The sequence below is a fragment of the Saccopteryx leptura genome, chromosome 2 (genome assembly GCF_036850995.1).
Source record: "Saccopteryx leptura isolate mSacLep1 chromosome 2, mSacLep1_pri_phased_curated, whole genome shotgun sequence".
In the NCBI taxonomy this organism is placed as follows: domain Eukaryota; kingdom Metazoa; phylum Chordata; class Mammalia; order Chiroptera; family Emballonuridae; genus Saccopteryx; species Saccopteryx leptura.
In genome coordinates, this window is record NC_089504.1 from 308,100,509 (window position 1) to 308,116,007 (window position 15,499).

Consider the following 15,499-nt stretch of genomic DNA (forward strand, 5'->3'; position numbering starts at 1 on the left):
AATAGACATTTAAAAGAATATGTAGCAAACATTCAGTATTATTTTTCACCCATTTTAGATTCATTTTTGCATAGTCCATAATTCCTGGCACTTTTCTCTTTTGGAAGTGGTCAGTGACTGCTTCGTAACTCCACAGATAGATACATAGCATGGCCTGTTGTTTCTACAATATGAGTATTCAAGTAAAAGTTGTGCAGTTTTCAGCATTTGGTTGTCCCATGATATAAAAAGGTATATATAACTTCCTGATTTTAGATTTTCATTGTGTAAGAAGTCTTTTTATCTTTAGTTTTCATATCTGTGAGTGATATCTTTTTTATCTGCCTTCTGAAGAATCCAGCTTTCTGAAGTTTTAGTGTGAGCATTCAGAATGGTTTCTTAACTATTTCTCCCTTAAACTTTACATGGAGCTTAGGGATAGGGCTCAGACTATAGTAAGTTACAGACAGAACCTGTATTCTTTCCTTTTAACCTACAGGTGATTATTTAAATTTTGTATCATTTGAGACCTTTAGGTAAAAGATAACACAGGAGTGGATAAAAGCCCTTTCTCCTAAATTAAAGGGTAAATAAATTTCCATCCAGAGGATAGCAATAATATTGCTATTTTATTACACTATTGAATATAAATGTTTTTAGAATTTCAGAAAATGCTTAACACTTTGTGTAAGTACAGAATATCACTAAAACAAATTAATGTATTATATAATAGTGAAATCATCATTGCATTCCTTTTACAATTAACACTTGATTAACTTGATATTCCCTGTTATTCATTGCCCTAAGCAGTCTATATATTGGATTAGCTTTTTACTGTTAATAAAATTTAACTGAGTGAATTTGAAGATCTGGTTGGCTTTTATTAAACGATTTATGAACTTGGCAGCATCTCATCTAGCAAGCAGAGAGATATTCTGAGGGCTGTATAAGATAGAAATTTTTTCTGGAAAGGAAGGTAGGACAAGGAAGTTATCAGAAGAGAAAAATGGAAGTTCATGGAAGAAAGTAAGGGTTCACATGAAGTCAGCTTCTCATTGGCTGAGCTATGGAGTTTCATTTGGCTTAGCTTGTTGCTGGACAAAAAGAAAGTCTTCCTGCTGGATTGTAAAGCAGTTATACTTCCTGTTTGGGAATAGACCTCTTTTCCTGTTGAGGTCTGTGATTGCCCTCTTTCTATTGTAGAAGTAATTGACTTGCAGTGGTAGATAATTGATTTCTGTGGTCTATCTGAATTTCAATTTCAGTTGATATATCCTTTGTTAATTTTAACAATATCATTGCTTTTGTTTAATGTTTTTTTTCCTCAGTAGAATTGTGGTAATAGTACTTATTTTAATATAAAATGTAATTTAAGAAAGTAGCCACAGTAATTTAAAATGAAAACTTGAGGAAAATCAAGAGAAGCTTTGGTAGAAATGCTGTAATGTTTTGATTTTTTTAAAATTAGTAATTCAAAGGAAGTTACCTGTTACATAGTACTAGAAAAATAAATTTTATTGGCTTTTATAGTTTCTTAAGTGTGCATGCATTTTAAAAAATCTAGTTTGTTTTGTTTATTGTAGGTTCATTATTTATTTGGTGGGAATCCAGGAAAATCTTGCTCCCCAAAAATGAGATTAGATGACTTCTGGTCACTGAAGTTGTGTAGGCCTTCAAAAGATTACTTACTGAGGCATTGCAAGTACCTCATAAGGAAACACAGGTATGAAAATAATTCACTGAAAACTTTTATTTAACTTTATCAGCTATTATCAGTATTAAGTATTAAAGACATGACTTCGTCTTTTGAAAGTTAATAACATGATAGTGTAAACACTGTGAAGATCGTAATGACTTTTGCAAATTCTGTTATGCTCATTTTTTCTTCTTTCAAAGGAAGGTACAAAGTGAAGATAATATTAATGCTAAAATTTTTAAATACAGAACAAGGAAATTTTGCAGCTCTTAAAATTATGAGAAAAGTCTTTGTGAAGCTGATTAACCTATGTAAAGTAACTCAAGACCTAACCACTACAAATTTCGTCAGTTCTAGATTATTGACATGCCTGACCTGTTGATAACTTTAACTGCGAAGGTGATGGTGTAGTTGATTAATAATGTCTTTATACCTTGATGTTTCAGAATACAACTTTAAATACAATTATAGTTTCATGTCATTACCTTTGCCATTTAATTGCAAAGTCATGTAAATAGACATTTTCATGTGTGTGTCTCCTGAGTCATATTTGCTTTTTTGTTTTAACAGGGAATAAACTACAGAAAAAATGTAGAAAAGCATGTCTATCCCCTTTGGTTACTGATAGTGTTAGATGATAAAAATTTATAGTTTGAAAGGAGAAGGTTAGCCTTGAATGATGATAATAGACACCATTTATTGAGCAATTTTTTGTGCTGGATCCTGTGTTTTTCTCACAATAAGCCAATGGAGTAAGTCCTGTTATTATCACTACTGTATAAAAGGAGAAATGGAGGCATTTTTCAATGGGTTATATAACTCACCTAAGGTCATTCAACCATAAGTGACAGACTTAGGGATTTGATTCTGAGTGTTCTGACTCCAGAGTTCTTCATTTCATCGCCACTGCTACCAACACATATGCATGCATGCTTGCATGCACGCACATGCATATACATATGTGTTTATATGTTTATTATATATATATTTTATGTAGAATATAAATATATAAAAGCTTCTGTGTAGGTATAACTTAGAATATTCTTTTATCATATCATGTTCACTTATTCTTTCTCTGTTTTCACAGTTCTGCTTGAGAGGTAAATGAGTAACAGAAGCTAGTTATGTTTCTTTGGCATCACTGTGAATAATAGTGTATTTTCTATAGAACCTACAGGAGAAAGGGTCTGAATCTTCACACTGACCTAATAGCAAGAGATAAATTCTCTTATTTAAAAGATTTAAGCTTGAGATACTTTCAACTAATGTTTACACTGCTAAATTTTATTCCTTAGTACTCTACTTAGTGTACTTTACTTAATGTTAAAATACTTAAGATACTTTACTTAATAGTAAACTTTATTTTTATAAGGAGATGAGGAATTATAGAGTTCTTTTTGTACCTCAGATACAGCAGCTGGTAGACGGAATGTTAGAGTGAGCTCTTTTTATTTCTTAATCAAAAGCATATTAGAGGTTAAAGAAGATTGTTTAGTGTTATAAGTAAAGAATTGGAACTCACTTATAAACACTTCCCTCTGGCTTTTAATTGAAAAAGTATTGGATAATAAAGAAAAGAATAATTTCCTTCTCCCCACCAAAAGAATTTAATCACTTACCATTCCATCATTCAGAAGTAATAACTTAATATTTTGGCATATATCCTTCGAACTACATGTGTAAACATAGATTTTTATTTGTTTAACTGAAAAATAGGGATTATATTGCTTTAAATCTGATATCTTTCAGTGAATTATGTATTATAAACATTACCATGTTAATCAGTACAAGTACAAACCCTAATGGCTGCACAGCATTCTACTCTATGGGCAATTCCCTTAAGTAGTCTTCTTAGAATATTTAGATTATTCTCAGCTTATCTGCTGTAATTAATATTACTGGCGTTAATTGATACTGTAGTTAATATTGTAGACGTCTATATGCATCTCTCTCTAAACATTCTGTAGGATGGTGGTAGAGTTGGCGAATTACCACTTGCCCTCCTTCCCACAGCCCAGCCATCCTGAGCAGTATTACTGTATGCCTCCATGTATAAGACCCTCCTATGTATAAGGTGCACCATAATTTTGGTGTTCAAAATTTGAAAAAAAATGTACTAATAAAGTTACTGAACTCAAGTTTTATTCATCATAAAATTTATACAACTCCTCATCACTGTCAAAACTTCCATTAGCTTCTTCTCATCTGTGTCTGATGATGAATCACTGTCTTCAACAATGAGCACAAAAATAAGCACAAAAAAGCGGGAAATGCAAGTAAAAATCTACAACCACTATATAAGATGCACCTAGTTTTTAGACCCCAAATTTTTTGAAAAAATGTGCATCTTATACATGGGGAAATACAGTACAGTAATCCTTTTGATATTTGGCAATTGTTTTTCTCCTTTAAAAATATATCAGTGAGGCCTAACTAGGCGATAGCACAGTGGACAGAGCATTAGACTGGGGTGTGAAGGACCCAAGTTCGAAACCCTGAGGTTGCCAGCTTGAGTGCGGGCTCATCTGGCTTGAGTGCCAGCTCACCAGCTTGAGCGTGGGGTCACTGGCTTGCGCATGACCCCATGATCGCTGGTTTGAGCCCAAAGGTTGCTGGCTTCAAGCCCAAGATCTCTGGCTTGAGCCCAAGCTCTCTGGCTTGAGCAAGGGGTCACTTGCTCTGCTGTAGCCTGCCAGTAAAGGCACATATGAGAACATAACCAATGAACTAAGGAGCTGCAACGATGAATTGATGCTTCTCATTTCTCTCCCTTCCCCTCTGTCCCTGTCTGTCTTTCTGTCTCTGCCACACGCACACAAAAAAACATTTATTTATATCAGTGGGCAGGTAAAATGACAGTTAGGGAATCTGAAATATGTATTATAGGATGTTTTAAGTACAGACATCATTGTTTAGTGACTTACGCCAGTAAAGGCATAAAATGAGGAATGAAAGTGGGTCAACAGTAAAAGAATGATCAGTAACAAATCATTTACACTTTTAAAAATCTGTTGTGAGTATGAGAATAAGGCATGAAATAAAGTGACTGAAGGTGAAAGGCTGCAAGTTTGTCTGGTTGGGTAAATAATCAACATTTGAAATTTTCTGCTCTGGGAAAGAAAGTGTGCTGCTTATTTTAGAGCTTAAACCAGAAAAGTCCTCGCTGGGGAACCCTTTTATATAGTATATCCATTTATATAGATTATTTTCAATTAGAGTAATATAAAAATAAGGAACACAATGCTCTTCTTTTCTGATTTTAATTACTTTTTTCCTTTAGTTTTATAGCTAATAGCTGTATTAGAAAAAGTGTTATTCCTGAGCTTTGGATTGAAATGCAAGCCTTCTAACCTAATCTTTCTGGAGATGACTTTGCTAATGTGTAAAATGGCCAAAGTAACCACATTATGGTCTTTATAAACAACAGTGCAAACTATGCGCTTAAGAATTTTTATTGGGCACTTCCACTGTGCTAGACATGGTCCTAGTTTCTGAGGGTATGTCAGTAAAGAAGACAAGACTTCCTCTCTCCAAGTTTCCATTCTTACTGAAGGAAATCTAACAATAAACATAATATGGAATTTATGTGTTAGATAGTAAGTCTTATGTGAAAAACTAAATCAGGTTAAGAACTATTTTTGTACAGGTGCCTGGGGATGTGATTTTTAAGTAAGAATATTAGAGTAGACCAGTAAGTAAAGATGACATTTGAGTAGAGACCTAAAAAACTTGAGAGAAGGAATTATATCGATATTTAAGGGGATAAGTGATCCAGATAGGTAATAGACAAGGCTCTGAGGTTAAAAAGGTGCCCGGATTATTGAGAAATAAACTGAGGAGGACAGTGTGGTGGAAGTGAGGTGGTTGTAGTGGTAGAGAAGGTCAGAGAAAAAGGGGGCAGACCAGGAAAGTCCTTTGGCTTTACTCTAAGTAGAAGGGCAGCATTGAAAGATTTTTAAGTAGAAAAATAACACAATCAGATTTAGCTTTTAATTAAAGAAATTCTGGGTTTTATTCTAGAAGAACTGGGTAAAAGTTCATGGCTGTTTTTACACAGCTGGGGCCGCCTCAGAAACACCAGGTTAATGTAGTTCAGTCTGGTGCACTTGAAGGTCTGGAGAGCATCTGTTTGCATTTGGGGAAAGGGGGGGGGGGGGGCTGAATGACATGTGTGAGTCATCAGTGGGGAAAAGGAGCTTGCTCAGAAGAGTGAGGACAGCAGAGGGATGTAGGGCATTATCCGAGGACCGCCTCCATTTGAGGCAGAGGAAGAGATATTCCATAAAAGAGATCGAGAAAGTATGGGAAGGTTCTGCATACACTTTGTTTGAAGGTTGCAGTGGCTGAATTACTTGATGGATTTCATATAGATACGAGAGAAAGAACAGTCAAGATGACTTCTAGGGCATCTGAAGAATCTTGTTCATTAAATTGAAATCACAATAATAGGTCCATCTTAGACATTTGTAAAAACATAGACTTTTTCAGTCAGATGGGCCTTAAGAAGCTTCTGGAAGTAACATTGCCATGGCTGCCCATGGAAAGCCCCAAGTTTAGTTTGAATTTGTATTGGTTGGTGATGATGGGACTGGGAAAACTGCATTTGTGAAACGCCATCGGACCAGTGAATTCGAGAAGTGTGTAGCACCCTGGCTGCTGAGGCCCATCCCCTCATGTTCCATACCACAGAGGGCTGACTGTGTTCAGCGTGGGGGACACAGTGGGCCTGGAGAAATTGGTGGACTGAGAGACGACGGTTCTTACATCCAAGCCCAGGGTGCCATTATAATGTTTGGTGTAACTTTGAGAGTTACTTACAAGAATGTGCCTAACTGGCATAGAGATCTGATACAAGTGTGTGAAAACATCCCCATTGTGTTATGTAACAACAGAGTGGATATTGAAGACAGGAAAGTTAAGGCCAAATCAATCTTCTTTCACCCAAAGAAGATTCTTCAGAACTATGACATTTTTGCCAAAAGGAACCACAACCTTGAAAAGCCTTCCCTCTGGCTTGCTAGAACACTAATTGGAAACCCTCACCTGGAGTTTGTCACCATGCCTGCTCTTGCCTCACCAGAGGTTGTCATGGGTTTGGTTTGGGCAGCACAGTATGAGCACAATCCAGAGGTTGCTCAGACCACTGCTCCTGGGTGAAGATGACGACTTGTGAGAAGGGGAGGCTGGAGCCCGGCGTCAGAGTCTAGTTTGATGGCAGCTGTCCTGTGATGTCAGTGGGGCAGCGTGTTTGCCACCTTAATACAGAGCTGAGTGGAACCTGTGCTTGATCTTGGGGTGCTGAAAGAGATGAATAGGTTTTGGAATGAATGTGGCGATTAAACCATACTTTCATTTTTTGGACGTGCACATTTAACTGTTTGGAACGCAGTTGTTTCCTTATTGAATTTCAACTCTAAGACTTCTGCAGTTGCATCCCAGTATTCCAGGGTGAAGCCTTGTGTCACTCATTCCCATTCCTTTCATTTAGAATCAGAATAAAGATGCATTTCGAATATTTTTTTAAAAACCCACATAGACTTCTTTTCACCACCCCTTAGATGAATTATAGAGTTTGAGGAACATTATTACATTGCAGGCAGAGCAGGTAGAAGTTGCTTTCTATGAATTGGGTAGAACATGCACTTTACCTTTTTAATTCAGATTTCATATTAAATTAGATACCAGGTCATTATACAGAAACCTCCCCTGCACTGCTGGGCTGCCTTACTATTTTTGTTGTTCTCATGGGAAACAGTTGTTTATTCTGTTTCATTAAAGTATAAATTTGGAGGGAGAGAAGTATATTGTATGCCAAGAAAGTATCTCTTGATTCTTAATGGTGCCACATGATTCAGTAAATAAAGTGCCACTATTATTTTTTTTATATAACATTCAAGTTTTCAAACTTGTAGACAATTAGGGGATAGAAAAGGGAAAAGAAAAAAATTTTAACAGGGTTAATTTCTGTTCCTTTTACAGGACAGAATTGTTGGCTGAAATACAATTCTAGAATGCAAACACAAGTCTAGTGATAAACTTTTTCAGGTCAAAAATAAAAATCTTAGAAAAACAAGAGAAAAAACTTCCAGGAAAATTGTTCTCTTTACTGGACTTTGTAGGAGGGTGGGTGTGTTCAGTCAGTTTCCTTCAGGTTGTGGAGGAGAAAGACCTACTTAGGAGACCTCACTGAAAGAGAATTTATTGTGAGAATATCCAGGAAGGAAGGCATTTGAACAGTGAGGCTCAGTGGAGAATTGTTTAGGATGCTGGACCAATTCTAGTAACTAGGAGCTACTGTAGTAGCATTTCTTATCATTGAGCCTGTCTTTTTCTGCTTCTCATGTTCTGCTGGTTACTCTTGATTTGGCTTTCCCTCAACCTCATAACATACATAGACAGGTTAGATGACAGACCATTGATAGATAGATAGATAGATAGATAGATAGATAGATAGATAGATAGATAGATAGATAGACAGTCTCTCGCTTCAGTTGATAGGAAGGAAGAAAGGAAAGGACGGAACCTATCATCTCATGCCCTTGTCTACTACCTTCTGTGTTTTGTCTGCCTCTCACATGTCCTGTGTATCTCACATTCCTAGTCTCTTAGAGTATCTCTATTGGAAATAATTCTGCCAAGCCACTTTATAAACTACTAATCAAGCTTGAGACAGTTGCTTTTGGCTCAGGTGCCAAAATTTGGTCTAATTCATTGTGGACAAGATGGTCGAGTAACATGACCTCTGCGTAAGGAACTCTCTCCTCGAGGGTTGGAAGGCTGGCTGACAATCATGTAACTGTCTGGTGAACGAGAGCTGTAATATTTTGCTAATCTTTTCTCCTGCCTTAAAAACAAGTAACCCTATCACTGAGATTAGCTCTAAAGACGGGATATTTTTGAGGCTGTCAGCCTGAACTCCACTGTGAAAAGCTCATTATTTTCATTTCCCAAATGAAATTAAATGTCTTCTTTTTTTCTCTCTGTACATTTGAAAAATGTACAAATTTATTATAAATAAATTTGCATATAATGATGCTAAAACAAAAGGACATTGTGTTACTTATATAAAGAGTCCTAAACAGACATTTTTTAAAGAGAACTCATTCTTTGCTTTTTAGGTTTGGAATCAGATACACCTGTTAGATTCTGCTTCTCCCACTTCTAGCTCTTATCTTGGTCAACTTCATTCTCGGGGCCTCAATTTCTCATCTGTTTTTTTTTTTAAATGACAGTGAAACTTACCGTCATCCTAGAGTTATTGTGAGGACAAAGTGATATATACTGACACAGTGTCTAGCACATGACAAATGTTTGACAAGTTGCTCCAGTTCTGTTATTGTTATTGACTGAGGCATGGAAATATTTGCATTAAAAATGTCTAATCAGGCCCTGGCCGGTTGGCTCAGCGGTAGAGCGTCGACCTGGCATGCGGGGGACCCAGGTTCGATTCCCGGCCAGGGCACATAGGAGAAGCGCCCATTTGCTTCTCCACCCCCCACCCCCTCCTTCCTCTCTGTCTCTTTCTTCCCCTCCCGCAGCCAAGGCTCCATTGGAGCAAAGATGGCCCGGGCGCTGGGGATGGCTCCTTGGCCTCTGCCCCAGGCACTAGAGTGGCTCTGGTTGCGGCAGAGCGATGCCCCCTGGTGGGCAGAGCATCGCCCCTGGTGGGCATGCCGGGTGGATCCTGGTCGGGCACATGCGGGAGTCTGTCTGGCTGTCTCTCCCCGTTTCCAGCTTAAGAAAAAAAAAAATGTCTAATCATTGTTAATGATACTTATTAAAATAAACTGTACTCATTTCTGTTTCTAAAGTGTCTGTTAAGCACCTCCAGTGGGGGTTGGGAGGATTGTATTACCCAGATCTAACCAAGTATTTTTATTTATTTTATCTCTACTTGTTTTTTATAAAACACATTTGGCTTTTTTTTTTTTGCAGTTTATGTAAAATACTGGATGTGTTTTGTGGTTGATTTTATCTTAGCTTACAGTTTTAAGGGTAGGGGAGGAAGTTCTCTCACCTACTCTCTAGCAACACAGCTACCTGTGACTACATGGCATTACCACTAAATTACATCTCAGGGATCCTGCATCTGCCTGTTGGCCTGGCAGTGTTCTTGTTTCTGGGTTCCCTAATGCAGATTTTTTTAGAGATCCACACTAACTCCTCATGGACAGAATGTCCCACTTCAGATCTAAAAGACATTTTTGATGCTTTCTTATAACTCCAGACAATTCTTCTTCTTCTTTATGTTTTCTAGGTTTGAAGAAAAGGCCCAGATGGATCCTCTTAGTGCTCTGAAATATTTACAAAACGATCTTTATATAACTGTGGATCACTCAGACCCAGAAGAGACAAAAGAGGTAAAGGTGGTAATAAGCTTCAGAAATTGAGCTTTTTAAAAATAAGGCTTTCCAACTTTTATTTGCTGATTCTGCTCTTAGATGTTTAAAGGAAAGTATGACACCAATAACATTAAAAAGGGCACAAAGCAGATGAAATAAAAATTGATTACGTTTATTTTTACATGATATAACATTCAGGTCACACAAAAAACCCTTGATTCGTTTAGAACAGGATTCTCAGGTATAGTTTTAACTTGGCCATTAGTTTTGTGTATTAAGAAGGAAATAGAAGTTTTTACTTCCATAGTCCCATGTTTCTTTTACTCAAGGATTACATAGTGGTTCAGTATAGCCTTTTCTGTTGATACTTCAAGACCATTTAAGAGACAAAAGAAAACTCCCCTTTTCTGTAGGGAGGTGAGGAGAGGTTGGTAGTAGAGTCCTTGCTACCTTGATATGTAGCCTTGTGAATGTTCCAGCAGGATAGTTTGACTCTAGGCTGCTGACCTCACTCATCAGTAGTCCCTATGTTTGAGAAATTAGTAGCAGATCATTATTTTTTAGTTTTTTTGTTACATGACACAGATGGAAACAGAAAGTTTAATATTATTTGTATGAGTATACTTGCAACAAGTTTCATGGTTTTACAGCCTGTTTTCCTACTAACTTTTGAAATTCCTTTTGTCACTTTTTCCTTTTGCCAACTGTCCTTATTTGTGATCTAGCAACATCTGAACCACAGTTCATTTTACCTTCTGCTCATAGAAACAGTGCTGGTTATATGTAGTTCTGGCACTTATGCTGGTTCCCTGTTAGGTGGTGCTCTGCCTTGGCTTTATAATGGCAACACCAAGCAATGCTTTCCTCTGTTCAGCATTGACAGTTTTCAGATTGAATATTGAGTCACTTTTAGGCACCAGGTTCAAGAACAGTACAGCCTGACTGTCCTTGGCACTAAAACAGAGATACTCTTCCTAGTTGCCTACTATGAAGATAGGTCCTGTGTCTCCATCTTGCTCATAAGCCTTCACTAGGTGGAGAATCATCAGGACCTTTAGAACGTCCTGAAGGGAGACAGTTCTCTTTCCTTGAGCCTCAGTCAGTTCATGATACTGTTTGAAACAGGGGCAGTTATCACAGTTTTGCCAAGAAGAAGAATATATTTGATTTAATCTGTTACCGTTTATAACTGAACATAGTTGTAAAGATTCCATTAATGTTCATGTTATTAGAACATGCATTTGGAAGTTATGAATAGATTTCCATGTGTTTTCTCCATAGTCTGAAATGGCTATAACCTGGGAACATTAATTTTTCTCTTATTTCTTAAAACCAGTCTAAAACAAAATATTGCTAAGTAAATAATTTCAGCTTTGTGAGCTGCAAGTAGGCCAAAGAAAATGGACAGTTTGTTCTTAATGCTAAGCTAATGGGAAAACCAGGACAGGGAGGCATCTCAGATTCAAACAGAGCAATTTAAAAAATTTGGGTAGTGGGTTTCTCTTTGTCTCCTTGTCTCCTTTCCTTATTTGTCTCAAATTATGATTTTTTATGCCACAGATTTCCATTCTGTTTCTTAAAAATTTTCTCTACCAGTTGTTTAGCCATAGTGGAACTTAGGTAGAATGTTGGGCATGTTTATGTCAGCATCAGAATCCTTCAGGAACTTTTTCAAAACAATAACCTACCCTAGCATTTTCTTTCCTCTGTCTGCTCTTGTGTAACAAAGCTGAAAACATCCTGATATTGAGAATTAATGGTCTGTAAGGTTATTATTTTGTTTAAAAATGTGTGAATGGCCTGACCTGTGGTGGTGCAGTGGATAAAGCGTCAACCTGGAAATGCTGAGGTCGCCGGTTCGAAACCCTGGGCTTGCCTGGTCAAGGCACATATGGGAGTTGATGCTTCCAGCTCCTCCCCCCTTTCTCTCTCTCTGTCTCTCCCCCCTCTCTCTCTCTCCTCTCTAAAATGAATAAATAAATAAATAAAAATAAAATGTGTGAATGGATTGCCCTGTCTGGATAGCTTGGTGGGTTAGAGCATCATCCTGAAGCACAGAGGTCGCTGTTCCAATCCCCAGTCAGGGCACGTATAGGAATAGATTGATGTTCCTGTCTTTTTCTCCTTCTCTCCCTTCCTCTTTCTAAAATCAATTTTTAAAAATGTGTGAATGGATTTTATTATGGGGAAAGAAATCCCTTGGTGACAGTTTCAATATATATACTTATAGTATTTTTAGTAAGATATAAGATCTTCACTTTTAATTTCACTTATCACAAAAGGCCTCATTGCTATTAATTACTTCCCCCTCGTTTTTGTTCTCTATGTACGTTTTATAAAAATTTCACTGTATTAAATTATTATATCAGCAACCAAAAAGTGGTTTTAGATTTTTATTTTTTTTAGGTGGTAGTTATCATATTTCAAAGGGAGAAGTAAAATTGTGTTTGTTGATGACATTATCATGATGGTGATCATTAGTCTTCCTATTACTGGGGAAATGGTTGTGGACTACTCTTATATACCCAATAATGGTTCTTTGCTTTTGGCCAGTCTCCAGAACATGGGTTCTATATTAGTTCTAAACATGAGTTCTAATTTTTAATATATTTGTTGGGTTTTAATATCAGAGTAAAGCTGATATTAAAGTGGTGAGCAGGTATTAAGTGGTGAGCTTACTATACCTTATGAAAATGACATTTTTCCTAGGAAAAGGCCCGGGAAAAAGATGCCTAAATCAGTTCTACCAGAGAAGATTCTCTAATGATAAGGGATGAGAAGTGGGCAATTGCAGTATTAAATAGGATGATTATAATAGACCTCATTTAGAAATGAGATTTTCACAAAGACTTGAATAATATGAAGAAATGACCTAAGATAATAATTTAGGGAAGGTAATTCCTGGCAGACGGAGGGCTAGAACAGAGACCCAAGGCCTAGTGCATTCTGGCTTTGTTTAGGAGAACAGCAAGGAGGCCATATGGCTGGAGTAGAGGTGAGATGGGTAAGAGCAGTTAAAGATGAGGTCGGAGAGGTAAGAGCAGGGATTGGAGATTGGATTGTGAATGATTTAGTAAGACTTTGCTAAGACTTAGGCTTTTACTCTGAATGAATAAGGAACTAGTTCAGGATATTGTGCAGAGCAGTGGTACGATCTGCTTTATGTTCTAATTAGGTCACTGACTATTGTATTGAGAATAGACTAAAGAGGGAGAATGAAGATTCAGGCAGAGACCTAGGAGGCAGATTGTAGAAATCTAAGCAAGGAGTTACTGGAGCTCAGACCCAAGTAGTGGTAGTAGAAATAGGAGAAGTGAGATAGATTGGCTTCTGAGTACAATTAAAGGTAGAACTAACAATTTTATGATGGATGAAAGAAATGATTCCCAAGATTTTGACCTGAGCAGATAGTTATTATCAACCAAATGAGAAGGCTCTGAGTAGACCTGGTTTGTAGTGATGGGTGGGGCACTTCCGACTGGGATCAGGAGTTTATTGTTGGATGTGTTCAATTTGAAATGTTTATGAAACAGCCAGCTTGAGATGTTGAAGTGAGAGTTGGATATTCAAGTCTGAGTTTGGAAAAGAGGTCTGGATTTATTCAGACATTATACATACTATCACTGGTACCTGTTAAAGTCCTAGGTCTGTACATATCACTTCCACCTGTTACCACATTACTTAGGTGACACTTTTCTTCCCATCATTCTGTATGGAGAGCCAACAAACCTTAGACTTTAGAAAAGAGAAGTATATTAACCCTCAAATAAGTAGAAGATAGGAAATTAGTGAAATAGGGATAAACAATAGAAAAGATTTAAAAAGTGAAATGTTGGTTTTTTGAAAAGGTGAATAAAATCGGTAACCCTGGAAAGACTTATCAGGAAAATAAAGCAAGACATAAATGATCAATATAACAAATGAAAAGGAGAAATCAGTACATACCCTACACACATGAAATCAGTACATACCCTACAAACATGAAATCAGTACATACCCTACAAACATGAAATCAGTACATACCCTACATATATGAAATCAGTATGTACCCTACATACATGAAAAGGTATAAGGAAATATTATGAATAACTTTGTCAGCAAATTCAGCAACTTGATGAAATGGACAAGTTCCTTAAAAGACACAAAGCACATACAAGAAGAATTAGAAAATATTAAGGAACCCATGTCAATTACAGAGATCGAATTAGTAATTGAAAATTTTCTAACAATGAAAACTCTGTACCTCAGTGGTTCTATCAGTAAATTCTATCAACTAAGTTACGAAAAACACCAGTTTTACACATAGACTCTCAGAAACCAGAGGAAGACAGAACACTTTTCTAATATTCTTTTATGAAGCAGCTTAACTGATATTAAAACCCAACAAATATATTACAAGCAAAAAATTTACACACCAATACCCCTTATGAATGTAGATGCAAAATTCTTAAAAAATTTTAGCTAATATATGAAAAGGTTACTGCACATTGACCAAGTGGGGGTTTATCCTAGGAATACAGGTAGGTTTCACATTTGAACATCAGTCATTCACCACATTGACAGGATGAAAGTGAAAAACCATTGATTGTCTCAATTAGTGAAGGAGCAGTTGACAAATTTAAAACCCAGTCATGATAAAAATTCTTAGCAAACTAGAAATAAAAGGAAATTTTCTAAATCTCATAAAAGGGCATCTATGAAAAATATTTGTGTGGTTTGATACCTGAAATTTTAAAATACATCCTGAAGAATCAGAGGTATCAGCTGCTCAAGCCTTGTGATGTGCCACGTAACTCCATTGAGACTCTGCTCACTGGCCAGTTCTTCTCTCCTTCAACTTGCCTGTTTCCCAGTATCCTCATTCAAGACAAATATAAATAGTTCTCCTGTAGTTTTTATTACCAATTTGTTAAATTACCAGTTTTGTCTTATTTTATTTTGTCATTGTTCAGTTGCTGTGTCTGTTTTAAACTAACTGACTAGCCTGAAAATCTAATCAGTATTTATAATGTCATGTCAGTGTGAAAAAGGCCTTTGAGCCTTCATAATTATGTAACAATGTAATTGTACATGATCTTGGAATCCCACTCTAACTGGCAATTTAGGAATAGCCTATTCATAATAATTATGCTATTTTTTCCCTCAGAGTGTGAGTTACACAGCGAGACAGGCATTTTACTGTAGCATGTATTTATTTTTGAAATGAGAATGCATATGTACTAAGAATTCGGTAACTGTTGAGGGCCCCAATCTATCCATATGTGATAGACTCCTTAATGAATAATTTTCTTCGTTATTTCGGTTGACCAGTTGTTTGTTAATAAATATGTATTTCAATAAATTTTTAAAATAAAATAATTCCAGGACTTGGTCCAGTATTTGGAAAATGCTGAGCCATCCAGTAGAAAAGTCAGCGTATTCTTTCATCTAAATGTGGTGTTCTTGCCACTATTCAGTAAATAGATTTCAGTGCAGAGACATA

General features: G+C 36.6%; 1 protein-coding gene and 1 pseudogene across 5 annotated transcripts in view; both read left to right on the plus strand.

The window, feature by feature from the left end:
• Positions 1-15,499, plus strand: part of MKLN1 (muskelin 1) — a 324,611-nt gene that overhangs the window by 298,629 nt on the left and 10,483 nt on the right. For all 5 annotated transcript variants that reach the window (XM_066362718.1, XM_066362717.1, XM_066362716.1 and 2 more), the window contains 2 exons: positions 1,563-1,702; positions 9,933-10,035. In XM_066362718.1, coding sequence (XP_066218815.1) covers positions 1,563-1,702; positions 9,933-10,035 — 243 coding nt within the window. The remainder of the gene's footprint in view (positions 1-1,562; positions 1,703-9,932; positions 10,036-15,499) is intronic.
• On the plus strand, positions 6,203-6,848 carry LOC136393535 (GTP-binding nuclear protein Ran-like; annotated as a pseudogene).